The sequence below is a fragment of the Lutra lutra genome, chromosome 9 (assembly GCF_902655055.1).
Source record: "Lutra lutra chromosome 9, mLutLut1.2, whole genome shotgun sequence".
Lineage (NCBI taxonomy): Eukaryota > Metazoa > Chordata > Mammalia > Carnivora > Mustelidae > Lutra > Lutra lutra.
The window spans coordinates 15823046-15848177 of NC_062286.1; the positions used below are offsets into that span (position 1 = coordinate 15823046).

General features: G+C 39.3%; 1 protein-coding gene across 3 annotated transcripts in view; it reads right to left on the reverse strand.

Annotated features, from left to right (window-relative positions):
- The window catches only part of LDAH (lipid droplet associated hydrolase), a 111905-nt gene that overhangs the window by 60527 nt on the left and 26246 nt on the right, over nucleotides 1-25132 (reverse strand). For 2 of the 3 annotated variants that reach the window (XM_047745640.1, XM_047745641.1), the window contains exons 3-4: nucleotides 22955-23098; nucleotides 7902-8071 (exon numbers count right to left, since the gene is read on the reverse strand). In XM_047745640.1, the coding sequence (XP_047601596.1) occupies nucleotides 7902-8071; nucleotides 22955-23098 (314 nt within the window). Of the gene's footprint in view, nucleotides 1-7753; nucleotides 7834-7873; nucleotides 8072-22954; nucleotides 23099-25132 lie in introns of those variants that run through there. The other variant, XM_047745642.1, reaches the window with a different exon arrangement.

The following is a 25132-nucleotide window of genomic DNA, read 5'->3' on the forward strand; positions in this document are numbered from 1 at the left end:
CCAATTCCTGGAACACAATTCATTTATCACCTAACTGCCTGAGGCCCCCTTCTCCCACTACTTCACTAAAAGTGTTCTCTTCTGGGTCATTAATGCCCTTCTGATTACCAATACCAGAAGCTTTACATTCTCTTTGAACTCAACTCTGTTATCCTGTTTCAGTTTTTCAGTTATCCTGTTTCAGTTATTCAGCTAATAACGTCCCATGCCCCCAGATTATGGTTTAAAACCACAGTGATTACTCTTTCTTATTCTGTGGGGTCAGGAATTCAAAGAGGACTCAGCTGGACTTCTGCACCATGTGTCATTGGCTAGGGTCCCTCTCTGGGCTGCATTCAGTAGCAGATGGGATAGGCTGAAAGGTCCAAGAAGGTCTCACCCATATCTGGTGCCACATGATCCTCTGCTGTGGCCAGCTTGGGCTTTTTCACAGTGTGGTGGTCTCAGGTAGTTGCACTTTGTATATGGCAACTGGTTTCCAAGAGGAAAGGAACAGAAACTCCCAGTCCCCTTAGGCCTGGAATTAACATCACTTCCACTGTATCCCATTGGTGAAAGTCACATGCTCAGCCCATATTCAAAAGAGAAGGGAAAGAGACTTCATCCCTTGAGAGAAGACTAGCAAAGAATCCATGGCCATCTTTAATTCACCACAAATCTACCTTTTTTGATGTTCTCCATTCTCTCCTTTTAGAATGTGGTACACTCTAGGTAATGGCTTTCATTCCTTTTTTTACCTTGATTCATAGTAAGATATATACTCTACACTGTAATCTAGGATAATCAACACACCCCACGAAAAGCGAAACAGAAGTCTCATAATATAATCCACTCTAGTATTTTCTATTCTATTTTATTACATATATATTTAAAAATGCTATTTGATTGTTTGCAAACATATGCTTCTCTGCTCTGAGGAGGATGACACTTTGCAGCCTCTTTGATGGCAGACTTGGTCATATAACTTGCTCTGTGTAAAAGCTGTGTGAGTGGGACAAATGTCACCTCTAGGCAGAGGTTTTAAAATGCAGCGGGTCATTCATTATTTCCTTTTTATCTTCTGCCGTGAGACTGGAGTATGCCAGATAGAAGCTACTCCTATTAAACCGGAATCTGGAGTAGGAGTGCACAGTGCACAGTGAGAACTACATGGGAGAGCCAACCCTCAAAAGACTTGTATCATGAGCAGTAAATAAATCTTTGTTGTTAAAAGCTACTGACACCGTGTTAGTGTAGCACAGCCTACCCTACCTTGACTGAGCCACTGGTTGCAACCCACTGTGGTGACTTCAGAATTCAATAAAGGACTAATGTAGTCATTACTTTGGAAAATTACTATACCTTTTGCCTCTTTCTCTTCTTCATCCTCCTTTCTATCAAATAGTCCTTCTCCTAATATACATCTATGACCTGTTTCTCTTCTCTCTTAATAGGTTCCCTTGGCAAATCCCAAATACTATCTTATTTCTCATCTGAACTAATAATAACTTGCTTATCATGTGGCTGTTAGCTTCTTCTTCTACACACTCTCGCCAATTCACTCTCCTTTTTGGTGAGAGGTTAACATATCTGATTCAGGACTATTATCATTACAGGTCCCTCACTGGCTCCTTACTGCTCAGGATATAGAGTCCACATCCACACTGGGGACAAATTTCTTATCCCCACTTTTGTCAGCCTCAGTTTTTACACCCCACTGCCCCCTGCATGTACCCTAGGCTGCATCCGAATCAGAACACTCGCTGCTCTTTTCATGTGGCCGGTGATAAAAACCATTTTTTTTCATACTGTTCCCACTGCTTAGAATATAAAACAACCCCCTATCACCGACAACGCATCAAACTTCCTATTTATAAACATTTCTAAGTATTGACTCAGTCTTCTCCCACTCAAATACGAGCTCTTCATGAAGTTTTTTCTGATTTACCCAGTTAGGAGCCATCTTTCTTCAAAACTTCAGAGCCTTATGGTAGGGACTTCCTCATTTTGTCTTCTGTTTCTTATCAGTTAATCTAGGGGACAGGGCTCTGGCAACAGTTACTTTGACATATGAATGGGCTCCTATTCATTCCCCTCTCTCCAACTTGTCTTGTCTGTTGAACACGATGCAGTGATGTTACACGAATGTTTATCACAAGCATAACTAACTTTGACTGCAGACATGAAGATTCATAGAATAGTTTAAGTGCACCATGGTCTAAATAATCTAATTGTTTACAGAATATTTGATTTTATTTTTTTCCCTCCTGTAGACAAGATGTACTCCAAAGTCAACATACACGTGATCTATACACATGCTATTTTAAATCTTTCAGTAAAAATTTTCAAGCTTCTCAGCTGTACCTGTGGTTGTGTTTTCAGTCTCTCAGCTTTTGTATCTAAAACACCACTGGGGACCCAAAAGAAACAAACAAACAAAAAAGCTCCAAGCAATAACAAAATCTATGTACTTAATTTCATCAATTTTACTCTTGTTTATGCATTTAAGACCTGTTCATTCTCACTTGAGACAAAATGCTAACATGGTTATCTGTGTTCTCTACTAGCAGCAAATTATATTAACAAATTGTAAGTAGGGAAGAGAAGTGGGAACCAAAAATGAGGGAGAAGACATTGAAACTATAAAATAAACAGACAAGAGAAGTGTTTGTTTTTTTTTTTTTAAAGGCACTATCACCTAAGAAATTTCAGGACAGAGGGAAAATCTCCTTGATTGTATTTTATTATAGTACAGTAACATTAACAAAATGATGTCCTTGAATCACTAATTCCTCTACATCAATATGCACTGTTGAAGAAGAAAGATAAGTAAATAATATATTTTAGACAAATTTTATCCAACTGGATAAAAGAGTCTGGTGCTTAAAAAAGTGAGTTTAAGTTATCTGGAAATTTCATTCAGACAGAAGATCGTTTTGCCAACCAGACAGACAAAGGAAGCTCTATGTTATTGTGCATTTTCCCCAAGAAAGGCCAAACGATATAAAAAATTAAGTTTTTGAAGGACCTGCTATCCCTGGAAGGGAATGAAGTGTTTTCATAAAATGCTATATAAATACTTAGAGGAGAATAAAAGTAAAATTACTTGAGATTCTCCTCACAACTTGGTGCAGAGTCCACTTAAGAATCAAGGTCTTTCAACTTCCAACCTTGAACTTTATGCAGACAATTTACTGGCAAAATCAGATGGCACATTTTTCACACACAGAGGACCAATGTTGAAGGAAGATTCTAAATAGTGGGGATAAGACTACCACTTTTTTGTTCCAGTTACTCCAGCTCCAGCCCCCAGTTGCTAAAGCAGCATTCATGGGGTCTCCTGCTCCTTGAGCTGCACCATAATGGACCACATGAAACTCCTTATGTGTAGTCCAGGAGTATACCATGCTATCTGCAGGCTCTGCTATCATCCAAAGTGTGAAAGAGCCATCAAGTATCTTCTTAGACTCTCTTGATACCCACCGCTAATAAAAGTGCACCCCACCCATGGATTCAGACAGAGCTAAGGCTGCATCCTGCAAGGGACCTTGCTCTCAGTTCTCATCCATGAATTTTGAAAGATGGGACAAGATTGCTTCTAAAGCCCATCTCAGTTCTAAGATCCTATGAGTCTAAAACTATGTTATTACCAGTCATGATAGATACTATTGAACAGTCTTCCAATTACCTATTTTCTCGGGCTTCTTTTAAAATTCTTTATTACTGCACATTACTGTCAAAACAGGAAGAATCTCTATAATTCTATGTACCAAATTTGCTTAAAGAAACAAAAAAATTCAAATACCAGATTTTTGAAAGAGCCAGTTTTCTTAGTATTAAAATATAGGTCAGATAATATGTCTAAAGTATGTAATAAGTCTCTTAAAATGATTTTAAGACCAAAGTTTCCTATAATTAGTTATAAAAATATTGTAAAGAACTGAACCAAAATAAAACCAAATAAACCAGCTACTAAACTACACATATGTCTTCAAAATCTTATGGGAGTCAAATATTCCAGTAAAAATAACAGAAGAGATGGAAACACAAGTTTCTTATTATCACACTTCATATGTTATAAAACATAACAGCTAACTTATTTTTGGCAAAATGATTAGGGATTGCAACACTCTGGCTTACACAAACTTACTTGATTGTCAAACGCATCTTAAATGGAGCGTGTCATGCTAACTTCAGGCATGCAGGCACTGTGCCGTCTCAGAGTAGCCCAGAGACACTGAAATTTCAACACTTCAGCGGGGATCACACCACTGATATTAACCGGGCCAGGTGTTTAAAGAGGGGTGGGGGGACTTCAACAATGCAGTTAATTGAAACCAGACAAAGCTTTTGAATAATAATAATAATAAAAAAAAACATACAGATGTTCACCCTCCTCCCTGGGTGACCTTTATGGACAATTTATTACATGCGTTATTTTCTAGAAAACACCCTTTTAAAGAAAACACAGTTTCGTATGTCTCTCTGAAAACTCTATAATCGTGGTATGAGTTATGCCTCCACGAACAGACTACGTTAAGCTCATGTTTCATTTCCCTTTCCCCTTTTCACCACGGTTCCTGTAAGGGCGAGAACACCTGGAAGGAGAGCAATAATTAGAAAGCTCTAAAGCAAAAGGAGTTATAAGAAGCTGCATTTCCTTAAGACGCACTGTACTTCTTCCCCATTAGATACGTGAGTGCATGCCAAAAAGGAGAGATGGGTTCAAACCAATGTGTTGAACAACTGTTTGCAAATATGCATAAGAGAAACCATGCAGTACATGCAGAATCAGTGGGAAGCAAACAAAAAGCAAAAGGACAGATCAGTGATTAAGTTAAGAGACTGTGAAGGACTTAGAAATGAGTATTTTCTTCCCTATGTTTATAGAACAGTGTATTTGTCAGGGTTCCCCAGGGATAAGGAACCAACAGGATATATATGTATGCATATATATGAAAGGGGATTCATGAGAGGAAGTGGCTCACATGATTACGGAGGGCAAAAAGTCCAACAATACGCCATTTGCAAACTGGGAATCAGGAAAGCCAGTGGTATGCATGACTTAGTCTGAGTTCACAGGCCTCAGAACCGGAGGAGCTGACGGTGTTAAGGCCTAGAGCTGAAAGCCAGCAAACCCGGAGCTCCAATGTCAGAGGGCAGGAAAAGATGGATGTCTTGGCTCAAGAAGACAGAAGTGGGGGTGGGGTGGGGAGAGAGAAAGAGAGAGAGAGAATCCCCATTTCCTGAGTTTTGTTTTATTTGGAACCTCAGTGGATTGGAGGATGCCTGCTCCCAACGGTGAGAGCAAATCTTTTCTCAGTCTACTGATTCAAATGCTAGTCTTTTCTGGAAACATCCTCAAAGACACACTGAGAAATGTTTTACCAGCTAACAACTGATAACCAGTCCCTTAGCCTGGCCCAGCTGACACATAAAATTAACCATCACAAATAGTAATGCTCTCCTCTTTTCACACATGCAAGTATTCTTTTCTTCAAAGTCTTTTTTTTTTTTTTAAGTTTTCAAAACACATGGGATAACTAATAACCCCAAATTGTATTTCACATCAGTTTGCTACATTTTACTGGACAGGACCAACTCACCTCTTACACTGGGAAGTAAACTGGGTATTTGAATGTCTATGTATCTGTATGCTTGATCATGTACTGCACAAGTGAAATACTAACTGGTAGTGGTGGGGTAAGCAGCTTCTGACATGACTCTCACTTCTCATGCTCATGCTCCAGTGTGTTCTGCTCCTCTTTGGTGGGGGGCTGGACCTGGGGACTTACTTCTAACAAATGGAATACTGTACAAGTAATGGGATGATTTCTGTAATTAGGGGAGAGTCTATGACTTCTATCTTGCCAGCAGACTTTCTCTGCTTTTCTACCATACTTCCTCTAATGAGGCCAAGTTAGAAAGACCCACATGTTAAGGAATTGAGGGTGACCTCCATCCAAGGGCCACTAATGGACCAAGGCCCTCAGCCCAACAACCCTCAAGGAACCGAGTCCTGCCAACAACCATGTAAGTGAGCTTAGAAGCACATCCTTCCCAATTCCCATCTTCAGATGAGACTACAGTTCTGGAAGACACCTTAACTGCAGTCTTATGAGAGACCCTGAAGCAGAGGACCCAGCTACATTGTCGCCAGATCCCAGACCCACAAAAACTGTGAGAGGATAAATGTGTATGGTTTTATGCTATTACATTTTGGGGCAATTAATTACACAGCTGTAGATAACTAATATGGTTCTTAACCTAGTGACTGAGCCAATGATTCCACTGTCATTTCCACCATCATAAGAACAGCTAATACCTATTAGGGAAATTTTAAGGCCGAGGTACCATTCTTAATTCTCCCTTGGAGAACATATATTATCATCCCGATTTCACAGATGAGGAAATGGAAGTACAGAGATACTCAGTAACTTGTCCAAAGTCACACAGACAAAATACACAGCAAGTATATGAACCTAGGTGTCTTGGCTCCAGAGCCAGGGCTTTTGGCAACTGTGCAGACAGAACCATGGAATGGCAGGGCTGGGAACTATAAGGTAATCTCATCACATTAGAGGAGATTTAGAAGGCAAAAAAGAGATCAGGAGCCATGCAAAATGCTAAAAATAAAAACAAAGTCTTCCTTTCCAATTAAGACACCTTTTCTATGGAAAAAGAAAAAGAATAGAAACAATAATACAGTGAATGGAAAACAATCTTGAATTTATTGAAATCACACTTAGAAATGAGAAATAAATTTTTTATACCCAATAAACAAAAATTAACAACCTTTATTCGGTATTAAAAACCACACCCAGGGAGGCTATAGTTATATGTTTCCTAAGGGCAATTGCGAGTGAGACCTAGTATGCCAAGCTGGTAGAAGAAAATTGCCAGGGAGCTCTGAAACTCCTCTTAAGACTTTCATCTTATGGAATGAGAAAAGTCAAAATCCTAGGACACAGAGATTCCAGGAAGGAATCACTTCCTATCTTGCATTCAGATTACGAAGTTAAATAGCATTCCCTCACACTCCCACACAATAGTAGTTATCAGACCTATGGGTTAGTGTGTCTTCCACTAGACTTTGGACTCTCTTACTTCAAAGACTACCTTACTCACTGGGATATCCTTAAAACACAGCTCAGGGCCTGACACATGGCCAGTGTTCAATGTGTTTGTTGAATCTAGAAATAATTTATGTTGTGAATTGCATCTATTCAATAGATCCTTTCAATGGTACGTGTTCATGAGAGTAGGAGTTTCCATTTTGTTTTGAAGTCTCTTCTAGCTCACTAGATTTCTTGGGCACTTTAAATAGGTCTTTTTGTCTCCAGTATCTCACATAATATCTGACACCCAGTGGGACCCAATCATTTGTGAATGAATGAATGGAATGTCTCAAAAAGGCTGCCAACCTATAGAATGGAGAAGGATCCAGGCTTATGACTAAATAAAGATTTAGTGTTCTGTAAGGACAGCTGTTTGTTTACTGATGACGATGATATTGCAAAATATTTTCTCAATAAAGACAGATTCTTGTCCAGATCTTAGCTGGTGACTACTCTAAAATATTCCTTTATAAATGACAAGTTATATGCAACTTCCGAATTCCAGATAATCCTAGATTAAATGGCACTCATCTGGAAAATTTCTACCTCCTTCAGTATTATTTTTTGAAACACATGGAAACTGCATGAACATACACTCACATAGGCCCACAGTAATATGGATAAAGATAAAGGCAGCTACAGAATATCCACCTGTCTGTTCTACTTATCAGTTAAACAAGAGACAAAAGAGGGAAGGAAAGCTGAGGAGGCTTTGCGCAAATGCGTAATCTGGCACCTCACATAATCTCACATAATATCTGACACCTACATAATATCTACAATCACCTCGTGAGGCATACTTACTGGGAGTTCAGGAGCAAGCTTCAGAATCTCAAGGTTAATATGGCAGCCTATGGAATGGCCAATGACCACAAGTTTTGTTTCCTTTGGCACATGAGTTCTCAAGAAAGCTAGCTTGTGTTCCACTTGACCTTGTAGTCCGTAGATGTCATTGATCTTTTGAGCATTTGAATCTAAAAGCAAAAATATGAATATATTATCACTCAGTAAGGGAGGTAATAAATTTACTGGGAAAACAATCTACAAACTAACAACTAACAAACAACAACAGTAGTTGTTCCCATTTATCTAAAGCCTACAATATCTTAGCTACAGTGTTAAACACTTTATTTAAATTACATCAGCAAGTCTTTAAAACAGTCCTGGAAAGGATGAAAATGCCAAAGCTCATAGACATTAGGTGATAGACTGACAGTCACACATCTATGAAGGGAGAATGGTGACATTCAAACCCAGGTCTCTCTGGCCTCAAAATCCATGAATTTTCAATAGTCCATGAACTATAGTTAGCTTAGGCCACTAGCTCTCAAACTTGATCATGTTTCAGAATCCTCTGCAGGATTTAGGAAAGCAGTAACTTCTGGGCCCCACCACCAAACTCCATGATTCAGTAGGTCTGGGTTGGGGCCCGAGAATTTCCAAGTTTCCAGGAGATGTTGATATTGCTGGTCCCAGGACCACACACTGAGAACCGCTGGTTAGGCTATTTTATATTATTAATAGACAACTAAGAAAACCCATGACACTGTTTCATTATTTTAGATAATCTTTGTTTGTTAAAGAACTTAGACTAAAGGGCTTAAGGAGAAATGTTGTAAATTGTTCCTTTTAACCAGCAGTCTTAACCTGAAATATCCTTTCTTCCTTTCATAAATGAACTGTCTTCTGAAATCTTCAAGAGCTAATTAAAACTTTATCTAGCTAATCTCCAAGAAAAATGAATGAGCCTCCCTTTGTGCTTAACCAGTCTTCCCCACTCTTATTAGAGCACTTTATCATACTTGTATAATTGTCTGTTTATTTCCTCTCGTAGCCTGTGAGCTCCTTGGAGGCAAGGTCCACCTTTTCCTGTGTCCTCTGTGACGAGCACAGTAAATAATGTGGAGTAAAAAAATGAACTCACAGGACATTCTCTGAGGATGCTGCCAGCTCTGGTATTCTATAAACATGGGAAATTCCAATACGTTTTCCCTATGCACTTGGAATATTTCAAAATATCACAAGGTAGTAAATTGGTTATTAAAGTTTGAAATACTGGAATACTAAAATTCTTGCCACAATGTCACTCCTTTGAAAGGTACCCAGAACCCATTGCGAAGGACTGCTCTTCAGTTTTATCTGTGTATGCTCTTTCCATATCCTTCGGTGCTCAGCTCCCCTTTGTTAATCTGGCTAACTCCTCTTCATTCTTCAAACTCCCAACGGCTGTTATCTCCTCTGAGAAGCCATTTTATGATTCAGTGGGTGAGTAGTAATGTAGCCTTCCTTTCAGCTCCCCCAATACCCCATGTTTATCTTACCACAGTACTCCTAATTCATTCCTACTTTACAATTTATGTCTTGCTTATCTCTGTCCCCAGTGCCTGGCATACAGTTATTGAAGGCCATTTTACTGAGTCAATGAGGCTTAGTTCTTTTTTTTCCATGGTATTACTGATCTCTCGGGTAAGATGTGCTCTGTACTCACCCTTCTTCCTAGGTCAGCCTAGAATCCATTCTTCATTTAACAAAGAATTTCAGCATAAAACAGAATGGGGGGAGAGAGAGGATCTGGAAGGCTGACTTTGGCAGGGCTCCTGATAGCTCCAAATGCAAATGTTCATTGAATATAAGAAGACACACACATGGCTAACAGACACATGAAAAAATGTTCAACATCACTAGCCATCAGGGAAATTCAAATCAAAACCACACTGAGATACCACCTTACACCTGTTAGAATGGCAAACATTAACAAGGCAAGAAACAACAAATGTTGGAGAAGTTGTAGAGAAAGGGGAACCCTCTTACACTGTTGGTGGGAATGTAAGTTGGTGCGGCCACTTTGGAAAACAGTGTGGAGGTTCCTCATCAAGTTAAAAATAGAGATACCCTGGGGCGCCTGGGTGGCTCAGTGGGTTAAGGCCTCTGCCTTCGGCTCAGGTCATGATCCCAGGGTCCTGGGATCTAGCCCTGCATCGGGCTCTCTGCTCGGCGGGGAGCCTGCTTCCCTTCTTCTCTCTGCCTGCCTCTCTGCCTACCTGTGATCTCTGTCTGTCAAATAAATAAATAAAATCTTTAAGAAAAAAAATAGAGATACCCTATGACCCAGGAATTGCACTACTGGGTATTTACCCCAAAGATACAGATGTAGTGAAAAGAAGGGCCACATGCACCCCAATATTCATAGGAGCAATGTCCACAATAACCAAACTGTGGGAAGAGCCGAGATGCCCTTCAGCAGACGAATGGATAAAGAAGATGTGGTCCATATATGGAGTGGAATATTACACAGCCATCAGAAAGGATGAACACCCAACATTTGCATCAACATGGATGGAGCTGGAGGAGATTATACTAAGTGAAATAAGTCAAGCAGAGAAAGACAATTATCATATGGTTTCACTTATTTGTGGAATATATGGAACAGCAGGGAGGACATTAGAAGGAAGGGAAAAATGAAGGGAGGGAATCAGACGGGGAGACAAACCATGAAAGACTACGGACTCTGGGAAATAAACTGAGAGATTTAGAGGGGAGGTGGGTGGGGGGATTGGTTAGCCCAGTAAGGAGAGCACAGATTGCATGGAGCACTGGGTGTTATATGCAAACAATGAATTATGGAACACTACATCAAAAACTAATGTACTGTATGGTGACTAACATAACATAATAAAAAAATAAAAAAAAAAAAGAATATTACACTTGAGCAGTTTATGCTCCCCTCTTAGCTTATCTGCTCTGATCACTCCACCTAGAAGGGATCATATTATTTTCAGATACCCCAAAACAAGTATCTATAGTACCAGCAAACCAAATTCTTTATTTTTCAAAATGTTTGAAAATGTCAAAATCTTCCTTTCACTGGGACAGCATGGTGTAGTAACATCCTGGGTATTGGAGACAAGATGAATCTGGGTCTAAGTCCCAGCTGAGCACCTTATTAACTTGGTGGCCAGAGCAAATGTTTTAACCTGGCTTCAGCATCCTCTTATCTATAACAGAGATAATAATTCCACCCTCCTAAGAGTGTAAGCATAATACTTTAAAATCACATAACACAAGTGTCTGGCATAAATTATGAGAGAAATGAAAGTTATGGCTGCTATCATTTCAATTTCTGTCATTTAAGTCCTCCCTCAAATATACACCAAGAACATTTACTTGGATAGTGCAAAGAAAAAGAAAATGAGGTAAACGTAGTAAACATTTTAAAACTTCAATGACACCAGAAATAAGGTTCTAAAAGATTATATTTCAGATGAACTTTAATGAACATTGTAATTCAAAAGATTAATCAAATGAGTATTTCAGAAGTAAATCTGGCTTTACCTCCGGGAACTGCTTAGTAACTTTCCGAGATAAAGAAATTACTTACTAGCATCTGCTGTTGTAATGAGGTTAGAATAGAAGAAGACACTTTCTAGGAATAATGACAGCAAATACTGAATGTGCTATCTGGACATTATTTTACTAGCAAAAACTAAAGGTTAAAGGACTATATAAATCACTATATATTTCATGTCTATTATTATTTTAATATACTCTGAAAAAATGCTTGAAATCATTAACATACTTTCCATAAAATACAGTAAAAAAATATTCAGTTGTACCCAAATCAGAAGAATAATATAGAAATCACTTGAGCCATTCTTTCCATTGAAAAATACGCTTCAGGGGCGCCTGGGTGGCTCAGTGGGTTAAGCTGCTGCCTTCGGCTCAGGCCATGATCCCGGGTCCTGGGTTCGAGCCCCGCATCGGGCTTTCTGCTCAGCGGGGAGCCTGCTTCCTCCTCTCTCTCTGCCTGCCTCTCTGCCTACTTGTGATTTCTCTCTGTCAAATAAATAAATAAAATCTTTAAAAAAAAAAAAGAAAAATACGCTTCAAGTTACAATCGACTAAGTATGTTTGAAACATAAAATTTATCAAGATATGGTCTTAAATATGATATTGACCATTCCCTTTTAGAACCTGACCCTATTTGGGGCACCTGAGTGTCTCAGTTGGTCAAGCGTCTGCCTTTGGGTCGGGTCCTGGGATAGAGCCCCAAGTTGGGCTCCTTGCTCAGTGGGGAGCCTGCTTCTCCCTCTTCCTCTGTAGCTCCCCCTGCTTGTGCTCTCTCAATCTCTCTCAAAAAAAAAAAAAAAAAAGAAAGAAAGAAAAGAAAAAAGAAAAGGAACCTGATCTATTTCTCTGACCCAGTTCTATAGAATTTACTTTATAGCTTACTTATTGATTCTGGAGTTTATTTCAAAAGGTACATATAATCTGTTTCTGCTTATCTCATAGAGGAATTAAGTAATACTAGTATTCCACATTTACTCTTCATCTAGTTCAAACTGATTGATCCAGTTATTAATATTTGGTCAATTATGGATCAAAATAGTATGCATCGCACACAGCTTCAGGACACAGGTATCTGATAACTATTATTTCGTGCTATTTCACGTCAAATAAATTGACCACTCTGACAGAAAACCATGACTAAATGGCTGGAGGTGACTTTGAAAATACAGATATAAATACAATGTATACTTCCCTTATCTTCAAGGAGTTCACAATCTAATAAGAGCCAACAAATAGATAAAAACACAATTATAAAACATTGAAATAAGTAAGATCTCAAGCATTTCCTTGAGAAAAGAACATACTTTTATTGCATCACAACTGAAAGGTAATGCCCCTTTGGATTCATGAAAACTACTGTGACTTTCTCCAAATGAACCAAGATAAATATCTAGAAAATATTCTTTACTAATGCACATTACTATAAATGTGTAACTTTACATACTTGAATGCAATCAGATGGCCTAAATTTAACAATACACACACATATATGTATGTCTAGGTACATACGGAATATAAATGCTTAAGTTTTACTATGTATTATCACATAAGCAGTATTTATTTACAAGTCATCTGTGACCACAGAACTAACGAAATTGGAGATTAGTGCACATGAGCCTTCCACGAGGACTGAGTCTGCAGACAGTAACTCTCCAAATCTCATACCAGAATTTCTCAACTGGTGAACTCTCCCATCCGGCCCCCATCATTACTCCAAAGCTGTATCTTAATAATAACTTGATTATTATTAACAACCTACATGTGGAGATTAAAACGTAGGCTAAAAGGCTAAAAATAGCACTTCACATTTTAAAGAATGCTTTAAGGAAGATATATATATGGTTTATTCTTTTTTTTTTTTTATATATGGTTTATTCTTTAGGTAAAGCTTTAAAAACACAGAACAGTACCATATGCTGTTCATCACATACATGTCACTAAAAATATAAAAAAAGAAATGAAATTTACCCTAAATTTATGACAGTAAAACTGAAGATAGGACCTAAAAAATGGAATTTTATCAGAGTGCCCATTGGGTTAACCAGTAAGTTAAGCACCTGACTTGATTTCAGCTCAGGTCATGACCTCAGGGTTGTGGGATCGAGCCCCTTGTCGGGCTCCTTGCTGGGCATTCTCTCTCTCCCTTTTCCCCTTCCCCCCAATCCCTAAAACAAATAATAACAAAAATAAATGTAAAAATGGGACTTTTTCTATATTGTTCTGTTTATTAAGAGAAAATATTAAAGCAATTATGGCAAATATGGCAATTATGGCCAAGTGTTAACTATGAAGAGAAAATCAAGTAACAGAATCTTGGACTGCTACACGATTATTTGTACTTCTCTACATTTAAGATTTTTTTCTCAAAATAAAAGAAAAAAATTTACTTAAGAATGCTTTGACATGATAATCCTACCTACCTTACCTGTTCCTTACCTGTACCTTACCTGCTTCCTTTCCGACCACATTTGTTCCCCCTCCCTATAAACCACAAACAGTCATGGAACTCATCACTGTCCAAAACTACACCTCACACTTTTATGTCTTTGGCTTAAAAGACATTTATTGGGGAAATCACCATTGGCTTCCCCATTACTCTCAGTGGAATACAAAAGCCCCAAAGGACTTTATCTAGGGTTATACAAAACATCAGTGAAAGGGTAGATGAGAACTGTCCCTATAAATTTTTTATTTTTTATTAACATATAATGCATTATTAGCCTGTCCTTAATTCTTTATGTTTATTTAATTCACTGATCCAAAGGCCTTCCTTTTATGACTGTACGCTGACTTTACTAAGCCAATGTGAAAGCATACTCTCATAGTCTACGCCTCCACTGTCCCTGGCCCCCTCAATATTTCTGCAAATTCCTTGCACCTCAACATTGGTGCAAGTGTCTTGGCTTTTACAGCGTGCGACACAGGTTGTGGCTAGGCTATGGTAGGTAGGGATCCTGTTTAAAACTGCTATCAAGCAAACAAAACTCTGTTTTGTTTTTTTGAAGATTGTATTTATTTATTTGACAGAGAGAGACAGCACAAGCAGGAGGGTAGAAGAAGGAAAAGCAGCCTTCCTGCTGAGCAGGGAGCCCCATGCGGGACTCAATCCCTGGACCCCAAGATCATGACCTGAGTCAAAGGCAGTCACTTAACTAACTGAGCCACCCAGACGTCTCAAACAAACAAAACTTAGTAAACCCCAAACATGGTTTATAAAATATGTTTTATTATTATTCTCCCAATAGATGGTTAAAAACCAGGGTCATTAAAGTATGCTTTCCACTTGACAAAACCCAGTGCTCTGCTAAGGATTTCAGTGGGGAAAATATGGGAAAGGAGAAAGAAAGAGACAGAGAGATTAATTCAGCAAGGAGAACATAATGTTTATTGACTTAGCAAATAACAAAAGCCAAAGACATAAAAGTGTGAGGTGTAGTTTTGGACAGTGATGAGTTCCGTGGCTGTTTGTGGTTTATAGGGAGGGGGAACAAATGAGGTCGGAAAGGAAGGCCACAGCCGGATCAAGGAGGACACGATCATCACCGTGGAGTCTGAACTCCACTGTTGTGAGCCGTGAGGAGCTGCTGAGGCCCACGAAGACGGGGCAGCAAGCTGGCCGGTGTAACAGGACACTAACTGCACTGCTGCTCTCCGTCCTGCTGCGCTTCTCACTTCCCTGAGCCTCTAATGATCTGCTGGGCTCTTAACTTCTTTTACTGCTCTGCCCTTTGTTTTTATTTTTATATATTTATTTTTTTTTTCTGTTTCTTCCCACCCACTTAGAGACTTGTTTGCTTTCAGTGACTGTGAGCCCCTCACACTGACTGACGGACTGTCCCTGCCACGGGCTCTTCCAGCCACTCCATTCTGCCTCCATGTTCCTCTGCCAATCATGGTCCTGGCAAGAGAGAAAACCCAACTGTTTTTCTCTCTTTCCTTCTGTTTGAATACTGGAATGGGAGTGGTTTATTGTTTCTTTGGATAAGCATGACCCAAATTCGTCATTAGTTGAAAGACTGTATAACTTTTTTAGGTAGTGTTTTATCAGCTGAAACCAAACCACTGTGATTTCTAGCTTTTATGTTACACTTTTCGAACAAATGACTTAAAATAGTTGATAATGAATCTGCCGTCAAATAAGCTGACTCTGTAGTAAATCAAAGCCAAAAAGAGTTTATACTTCTAATTCCTCACATTTTCTTTTCACACTTTTTTTGTCTTGAATCACCCCCTCCTGACACTGGTGAACATCTGTTCTCCCAATTATACTCAATTTATGATTGTGATAATATGGTGCAACTAGAATATTATTTCCAACTGTTCATAATTTTAACACGTGCTAATATGAACCAAAACATACTTTCAACATTTGATGGGTGGTTACAGCTTATGTCCTCTCTCTCAGTGATTACATATTTTTCATACTGTATTTTGCATGTCAGAAAACCTGTACTTTAGAGCAATAAACTTGGATGATGTATAATCTATCTGCCCTGCCTATATAAAGCAATCAAGCATAGCGTGCATTTGCAAACATAACCTTCACTCCATAAAACAGATGAAAGCAGAACTGTCTGGCTAAATGGGGGTGCTGGTGGGACCCAGAGCCCTACCTGCCCTTTGTAGAACTTTTGGGCTCCTCAGAACACAGATGGAAAGTCACTAACCTAAAAGGCAGTGACTGGAATATCTATTTCTTTGTAGACCCTTGTGGTACCCACACATAATAACCTAGAAGGTTGTCAATAGATCCTTAATGATGATGAGCTGCCCATTCAACCTCTCTAGAAAACCACAGCTTCCTTTGGCCCTCTGGTGACCCTTTGGGCTAATGCCTCTAGATGGCACTGTTCTCATTAGGTAGCAAAGGAACCAGACTCCCAATTACTAAGTTATTAACTCAACAGTACAAAGCAGCCTAAGCAATAAGCATACTCGAAGTGATAAATAATGTCAATTTAAAATGAGAACGAAAGACACTTCCCAGAAATTCAAACACATAACAGATAATTTCAAACTGGTTTTCCTCAAGATCTTTGATAGTGATTCTGAAAATATGGTCCTAGGACTAACTGCATCAGCATGACCTGAGGATATTGTTAAAAATGCCAATTCTCAGATCCCACCCCAGATCTACTAATTAGCATCGTGGGGTGACGCCCACTCGCTTGGGTTTTAATGAATTCTCCAGGTGATTCTGGTGCTTGCCAAAATTTGAGAAGCTTTGATCTATGGTTACCCTTTGAATCTATTTTCAACTTTCAGAGTTGCTCTTCCGGTTCAAATGCTTGATTTTTGTCTTCACTTAAGGGCTTACTGTGATAATGGAGTTGACATTGCTCCCCTTAGATAATTCAGTACAGAGCTTCTCATCCAGGTTAAGAATGTAGGAATTAGACACATAACCTAGTCACCATTACATTACACAAAGATGTATTATCCTTCACTGTGTACCCTGAGGTTATTTTGACTAATTTCTAACTCCTTCTGTCTTGGGCTTATCTCCTCTTCTGCCAGAGGTAAGGTAACAGGCCAGCAATAACTGACCAGCAGAGTTGGTGGCTTTTGGAGGTTTAGCAAGTTCATCAAGTCTGTTTCTATCTATCTGTTGAGAGAGAGAGAGAGAACACGCTCACATGAACAGGGCTGGGGCGGGGGGAGGGGAGGGGAAGGGAGAGAGAATCCCAAGCCAATTCCACACCCAGCACGGAGCCTGACCGGGCCTGATTTCACAACCTGTGATCACAACCAGAGCTGAAATCAAGAGTCAGACACCCAACTGACTAAGCCACCCAGGAGCCCCTCAAGTCTGTTTTCCATATATATATATATATATATATATATATATATATATTTTTTTTTTAATAAAGATTTTATTTATTTGTCAGAGAGACAGAGAGCACAGTAGGGGAGGCTGCAGGCAGAGGGAGAAGCAGGTTCCTTGCTGAGCAAGGACCCTGATGCAGAACTCGATCCCAGGACCCTGGGATCATGACCTGAGCCAATGAGCCAAAGGCAGACACTTAACCAACTGAGCCACCCTGGTGTCCCTCAAGTCTGTTTTCTAAGAAGAATTCTAACACCTCTGTTTTCCAAATACAACCTAAGATAGTGAAAACACACTCCCTAGCAAACATATACATTTCCTGATGAAGGAAAAACTATGGTATTGAACCTAAAATTTTCTTTGGGCATATATTAAAAACTTAGAACAATAAAGATGTATCTTTTAAGCAGAGCAAGTATCTACTGCACGTACTGTTCACCTTCGGTCACATTTCAATACGATGGCTGTTGAAATACAGGTCTTTAATCTATATATTCAGTTTCACCTCATGACTGCTCTTAAAATCTTTCACTGCTAGGTAATCAATACTTACTTGTCTTTCAAAGTATACCCTAGTCTTTAAGCAAAGTGTTAAAGACTCTCGAGTGAACTGCATTCATAGAGGGACACACACACACACACACTCATGCATGTGCATTAACACAGAGAAAAAGACACTTTGAGGTATTTATACAAGCATCTGCCATGAGCGGCACTGTTTCTTCTATACCCCATGACCCTGTTCCCCTATGAACACCCGCAGGAAAAAGGTCACAAACCAGGTATAACTGGTGATCATAGAAGGACCAATATGAGAATTAGCTCATGGAGTAACGAAATCTAACAACGGAGTATCATTAGCACTTCACATTAGCCACTTAAGATGACCGAAAGGACTGAACACTGAACTAAACATTCCAAGTGCTGGCTTCTTGTCCAGGTTTTGCCACTCACTAGCCCGTGATTTAGCCCTGTTGGGCCTTACTTTCCTTCCTTGAAAAATAACAGTTCAAGGAAGGATTTGATGTGGATACTTCTAGCTCTATAATTCTATAGATTCTATAATTCTTTCTCTTTCTTTAAAGGTTTTTTTTTTTTTTAATAATGGAAACTTCCAAACATACATAAAAGTAGAGAGAACAGTACAACAGACCTACATGTACTCATCATCCACTTTCTACAATTGTTTTTTTCTGCTTCACTGAAGTAGGATTGACAAATAAAAATAGTATGAACTTCGGTCGTACCACATAATTGTTTTTATGTGATGATTTAATATGCGGACACACTGTGAAATGATTACGACAGGCAAATTAACATATCCATTATCTCACGTAGTGTACTGTAAGTGCCTGACATTCAACTTTTGATTGACTAGGCCTCCATTTCAAAAGACATCTGTCATGAATGTCAGACATATTGCCACTGGTATGACACAGCTACTAGAAAAACAACCAGACAGGGAACTAGGCCACCCCACCCCACCTGCGAAGGTACCTTTCAGAAAGTCTTGGGTAACTCAGACAACGGACTCCTTGTGTGACCAACTTCTTCCTTCCCAAGCCCTAATTCTGGCTTTTATGCCTTACATTAGCCAATAAAGAGAGAACCTGCAAAACTGTTGGCACCTCACCCTCGGACTCTAACAAAGGCAGGGCCCCAGGTCTGCTCCACCTGCCATGTACCCTCCAGAAACCGTAGGTAATAAATCTTGCTCCTCAAAGTTCCCTCATGGTTTCTTCCTGAAGTGCATCCTGCAATCATAGTAAGAACCACAAGAGCCAGCCCAGCCATGAGTAAGGGCCCCCATGGAGGAAATGTCTGGGGAGCTCCTTACCAGTGTCCCGGGAAAGCACAGCAGGCACACCTAATTGAGGTCACTGCCATCAGGAGGCTTGGGGTGGAGGGACTAACTACCTTTTTTCTTTTTTTGTGATGGTGAGAACACTAAGATCTATAAATTTCTATTACACAATATAGTATTAGTAACTATAACATCATGTTATATATCAGATCCCCAGAATTTATTCATCTTACAACTGAAAGTCTCTACCCTTTGACCAACATCTCCCCATTTCTTCCATCCCTCAAATCCTGGCACTGTTCTATCAGTTTGTCGACTTTTTTTTTTAATTCCACATATAATTGAGACCATACAGTTGTTTGTCTTCCTGGGTCTGGCTTATTTCATTCCACATAATATCCTCCAGGTTTATCCATGCTGTTGAAAATGACAGGATTTCCTTCTTTTTTTATAGCTGAGTAATATTGCATTGTGTCTGCATATTTGTGTGTGTGTGTGTGTGTGTGTGCGCGCGCGCACGTGCGTGTGTGTATACATTTTCTTTATTCAACCATTAACAGACACTTAAGTTGTTTCTATATCTCGGAATGATCCATATACCGTGAATAACGCTACAAGGAATATGGGTGTACAGATCTCTCTCTGGGATACTGATTTCATTTCCTTTAGCTACAGATCCAGAAGTGGGATTATTGGGTCATATGCAAGTTCTATTTTTATTTTTTGAGGAGCTTCCATATTGTTTTCCATAATGGTTGTACCAACAGTGCGTGAGTTCCCTTTTCCCCACACCCTTGCCAATACTTGTTATTTGTCTTTTTAATAACAGTCATCGGAACAGGTGTGAAGTGAGTCTCATGTTCCTGCTGGCTATCTGTATGTCTTCTTTGGAAATATTTGCCCATTTTTAAATCAGACTATTAGGGTTTTTTTTTGTTTTTTTGTTTTTGCTATTGAGGTATATGAGTTCCTTATATATTTTGGGTCAGATAGATGGTTTACAAATATCTTCTCCCTTTCCATAGGTTGTCTTTTCATTTTGTTGATTGTTTCCTTTGCTTTGTAGAAGATTTTTAGTTTAACACAGTCCCAATATTTATTTCTGCTTTTGTTACCTGTTCTTTGGTGTCATGCTCAAAATATCACTGTCCAGTCCAGTGTCAAGGAGCTTTTCCCCTATGTTTTCTTCTAGGAGGTTTTTGATTTCCAGTCCTAAATTTAAGTATTTAATCCATTTTGAATTAATTTTACACATATTTCTGTTTATTCTCTTGCATGTGGATATTTAGTTTTCCTAACACCATTTACTGAAGATACTATCTCTTTCTCCATTGTGTATTCTTGGAGCCCCCATCAAAGATTAATTGGCTCTATACATGTGTATTTATTTCTGGGCTCTTTATTCTGTTCCACAGGTTTGTTTTTATGCCAGTGCTATACTGTTTTGATTACAGCTTTGCAAGATAGTTTGAAATCAGGAAGTGTGGTGCCTTCAGCTTTTTTCTTCTTTCTCAAGATTATATTGGCTATTTGGTGACTTTAATGATTCCATATGAGTTTTGGGATTCTTTTCTATTTCTCTGAAAAATGCCACAACTGGAATTTTGGTGGGAATTCATACAGGGGTCACACTGAATCTATAGATCTATAACTCTAAATGGAAGATAATTAGGGCAGTAAACAAGGTAGTGGAGGGGGCAGTAGAACTCTCGAGTAGCTGAAGTATGGAAGTATGCTTCTATGATGGCTCGCCAAGGGCCTGAGCACTGACAGTGGAAGCTGTGAGCAGAAAGGAGTAGAGAGTTTTCTGAGATGAGGGTAATCTTACATGGGATGCCTTAAAGAGGAGATATAGGAAGTCTGGCCAGTGACATTACCTAACCATAAACAATTTAAGTGCAACAAATGTGTTTTAAGTACAGGTATATTTTTTCCTAAATGCTAGTAAAGAGGCATGTACACAGCAGGTTCTCAAAAATGACTAAATTAAGTGAAACTGGGGGGAAAAAAAGGAGATTCAATTCTGTTCTCAAGAGCTGGTATCTGATGTTAAAATCAATTTAAAGTTAACTCAGGATTTTGGAAGCAGAACTAAGATTTCAGGAAGCTGACTACAGTTCTACATGTGAGAAGTAAGAGGAGAGATCAAGAATTGGGGAGTTGCGGGGCACCTGGGAGGCTTTCAGTTAAGTGTCTGACTCTGTATTTTGGGTCAGGTCATGATCTCATGGGTTGTGAGATTAAGCTGGGCATCTGTGCAGGATGTGGAGTATGTGGAGCCTGCTTAACTTTCTCTCTCCTTCTTCACGCCCCACCCCCACCAGCTTGTGCTCTGGGAGCGCTCTTTCTTTCTCTCAAAAAAAAAAAAAAAAGAAAAGAAAAAGAAAAAGAATCAGGGAATTGAGATGTTCCTAGTGAGGTGACACACACAGTCACCTAAGTTGAAGGCGGCCACTTAACTGACTGAGCCTTAAAATTCTTATATTAAAGCCCTGACTGCCATGACAGTACTGGGAGATAGGACCCTTGAGAGTTAATTAGGATTAAATAATAAGGGTGGGGCCCTCATGATGGGATTAGTGGCCTTGTACGGAGAGAGATCAGAGAGCGTCCTGGAGCACTGAAATCATTCTCTCTCTGTCTCAGTCATATGAAGACTCAAAGAGAACGAGCCCATCTGCAAGCCAGGAGGAGGGCTCTCCCCAGAACCTAACCATGCTGAAACCCTAATGTTGGCCTGTAGCCTCCAGGCTATAAGAAAATAAATTCATATTAAGCTACCTAATTTACAGTTTCTGTCACAGCAATGATAAAAAGCAAAATATAAATACCAAATTATTTTTAAATTCCAGTATTTTTTAATAGGTTTTGTTCTGAAGAGTGGTTTTAGATTTATAGAAAATTTGAACAGATTAGTACAGAGAGTTCCCATATCACCTGTTCCTTTCTCCCTCCCTCCCCACACATGGTTTCCACTATCAGATGCTCAGTAAGATGCTCATACCATAGGAGAGGCATACCAGAACCAGGAGCAAACCAAGCCACAGCCACCTCTCTTCCACCTCAAATTAACTAAGGGTCATGCTTAGGAGAAAAGGCCCTTGAATGGAAGGCGTACAGAGAAGTGAAGTTATAGATTTCTTTTTTAGAAGAGTGAGCATGATGAATTTTCATATATTAGAAGCAGGTAATTTGCAGCCACCTAGAGCTACTTTCTCCACTTAAAGGCCTCCAGGAGTCTACCAATGCAGTCATGGCTCTCTCCCCAGCTCTGAGGTTCCTCTAGGTCTGGCCTTGCCCAGCACCAGGTGACCTACTGAATCTCTGTCCCTGCTGTGCTATATCTTCTGCCTGTTACAGCTCTGCACACACCCTAACCCCCAGATCCAAATTCTACTCAACTGTTGGAACCCATCCACTCCACAAAGTCTTTTCAAACCCATACTGTGTTCTTTCCTTCGTTTACTCCTCAAATAGCCACATGATCAGCAGGTCAGAGTGGATCACTTAATCATTCTCTAAATGTTCACGTACGAGCCTCTTTAGAATAAGGACCATGGATCATATTTTTTCTCCACCAATCCTCTTAAGTACAGCCCTGGAAATACAGTGTTTGATCAATAAATATATTTGATTACTAGTCAGTCCACAGACAGGGCAAGTTTTAGACAACTGTGTGATCTACTCAATTTTTTAGAGAAAACTACCTGCGGAAAATGAAAAGGGCTCTAAAAATCCTAAAACTACCAAAACGTGGCAGCATGGGCCCAATGCCACAAGCAGAGATTTCCAGTGGTATAACTCTTAACCCTAGCTGAATTTCTAGACACATGAACACCCACTCGCTAGAGAGGAAAACGGATGTTAATCAAGACATACCGTCTGAAGTTGTAAGAATCTTCTTGCCTTTGGGGACGAAAGCATGCCCAGCATGACTGATAACCCAAACCGGAAAGCGTCCGTTTATTGAGGAGTACAAAGCCTTTGCAAATGGCACATAAAAGGCAGAAAAACCTGGATTACCTAAGAAAAGAAACATAGAGTTAGTTTAGTTAACTAAAGCAATAAACTCACTTAAGATATGCAGACTGGAAAAGAAGGATCTATTTGACCTAACGCTTTCTTCTACAAATCTACTAATATTTATACATACACTTCAATTTTAATAGCCTTTTTACCTTAAATCTGGGAATGATCACTCAGAAAATTTCTGCTCCTGCTTTGTTCCCCAATGGTTTGAAGATAAATTCTTCCTCCCTATTCCTCAGCTTAGTAAATGGAACCACTACTCCTAAACCAAATAAATACTCAAGTCCTAACACCAGAAGTCACTCTTGGTTTCTCCCTCTTTTTCACAACCAATTCACCAATTAGTCCTGTTAACTTTGTTTCCAAAATAGATCTCACGTCTCTCCCTTAGTGTTATCACTGAGTTTCCTGCAGCAGCCTCCTCATGGGACTTCTATCTACTCTGGCCCCCTGGGAGCCCATTCTGCAGGGTACCCAGAGAGATACCTTCAAACTTCAAATCAACTCATAGCAGTATCCTATTTACACCCCTCTCAGTGGCTTCCCATTCTCATCCTAGTAGTCCAAGGTCATTAATCCTGTCTCGAAAGGCCTTCACGATTTTACTGTGCTCAGTTAGCAAGTTGCATGAAAACAAATCAGTGTAAGAATCATTCACAAAGAGTACTTTGAGGAGTCTACTGAGGTTTCCTTGTCATTTATCACAAGGACTTAGATTATAAGCAGATGTACAGTTTGACCTTTTGGGAAAAAGACCACCAACTAATACATACAGACTTTTCTTGTGTATACACAGAAGGTATTTTTGACATAGGTTTGCTATAGAGAAATGGAATGAATAATGACCTTTTAGAATCTGATACATCTTTAGGGGGAAAAGACAGTGAGATGGGGTTTTCATCTTGCAATCATCATTTGTATAATGCTTTTACAGATACTGGTCCATTTCCATCAATGCCAATTTTCCAATCAATTTATTATTTCTTTATCCTATTAGGTTTTCTCCTCTTTGCAATTCCATGACACAGTTTTGCTGCACTGATAAAACTTCTGCCACCCTTGTTGAAAAACATGGATTTATTTCTTCAGGACCTGCCTCTGTCAGTTTCCTAGACAGGCCAAGAAGCAAAGTGGTGGAGGGCATAGACTCTGGAGCCTGACTGTGTGAGGCGGAATCCTGGCTTTGCTATTTACCAAGTGTGTGACCTTTGGAAAGTTATCTAACCTCTCTGGGCCTCAGCATCTTCATCCATAAGATGAGGATAATAATCGACTACCTCATGTGAGAACTAAGTGAACTGATGTATACAAAGAACTTAAACACCGCTTGATACACAAGTGCAGCAGAAATGCTAGCTACTGACTTACCATGTCTAGCCATGATATGTAATAAATGGTCTTAGCACTCTTACTGCTATTTTGCTTCTGTTGCATTCTCACCTACTGACCCAAGTTCCAAATATCTTTTTGTTACTGTACTAGTGTCATCTTTGTTAAATAGCATAGAAACTTCCTCAAAGGCAGCAGTATGCTCTCTGGTCAGCTGAGTGGTCACAGGGCAGCTTGAGGAGGAGGAGGAGACGAGGGGTGTGTAGCACCGGGCTGCAACATCTGTGGTGGATGGGGACTGCATTGCTGCATGTTTTGTATCTAAATCTTCAGTAAGTTTGAAATATTTTTGAGAATAAAGTACAAAGTAGCAATCCAACTTCTTTCCAAGTGATTAGCAAAGTGTCCCAAGACCATTTATAATATAATCCACTCCTTCTGCATTGATTTGAAATGTCTTTTACATTAGCTTGCTAATTCTAATTCCAAATTCTAATTCCAATTCTAATTCCAAATAATTCCATTTATTTTTTTTCCTTTTTTCCTCTGCCTGTGCCACACTGTCTTGATTACTACCTCAGTATTTATTTATTCATATTTAATTAACTTATTTATTTATATTTATTCTATTTATATTTTAATGTTTCAGTAACTGGCAGGGCAAATCCCTTCTCTTAATCCCCCCACCTAAATTTTCTA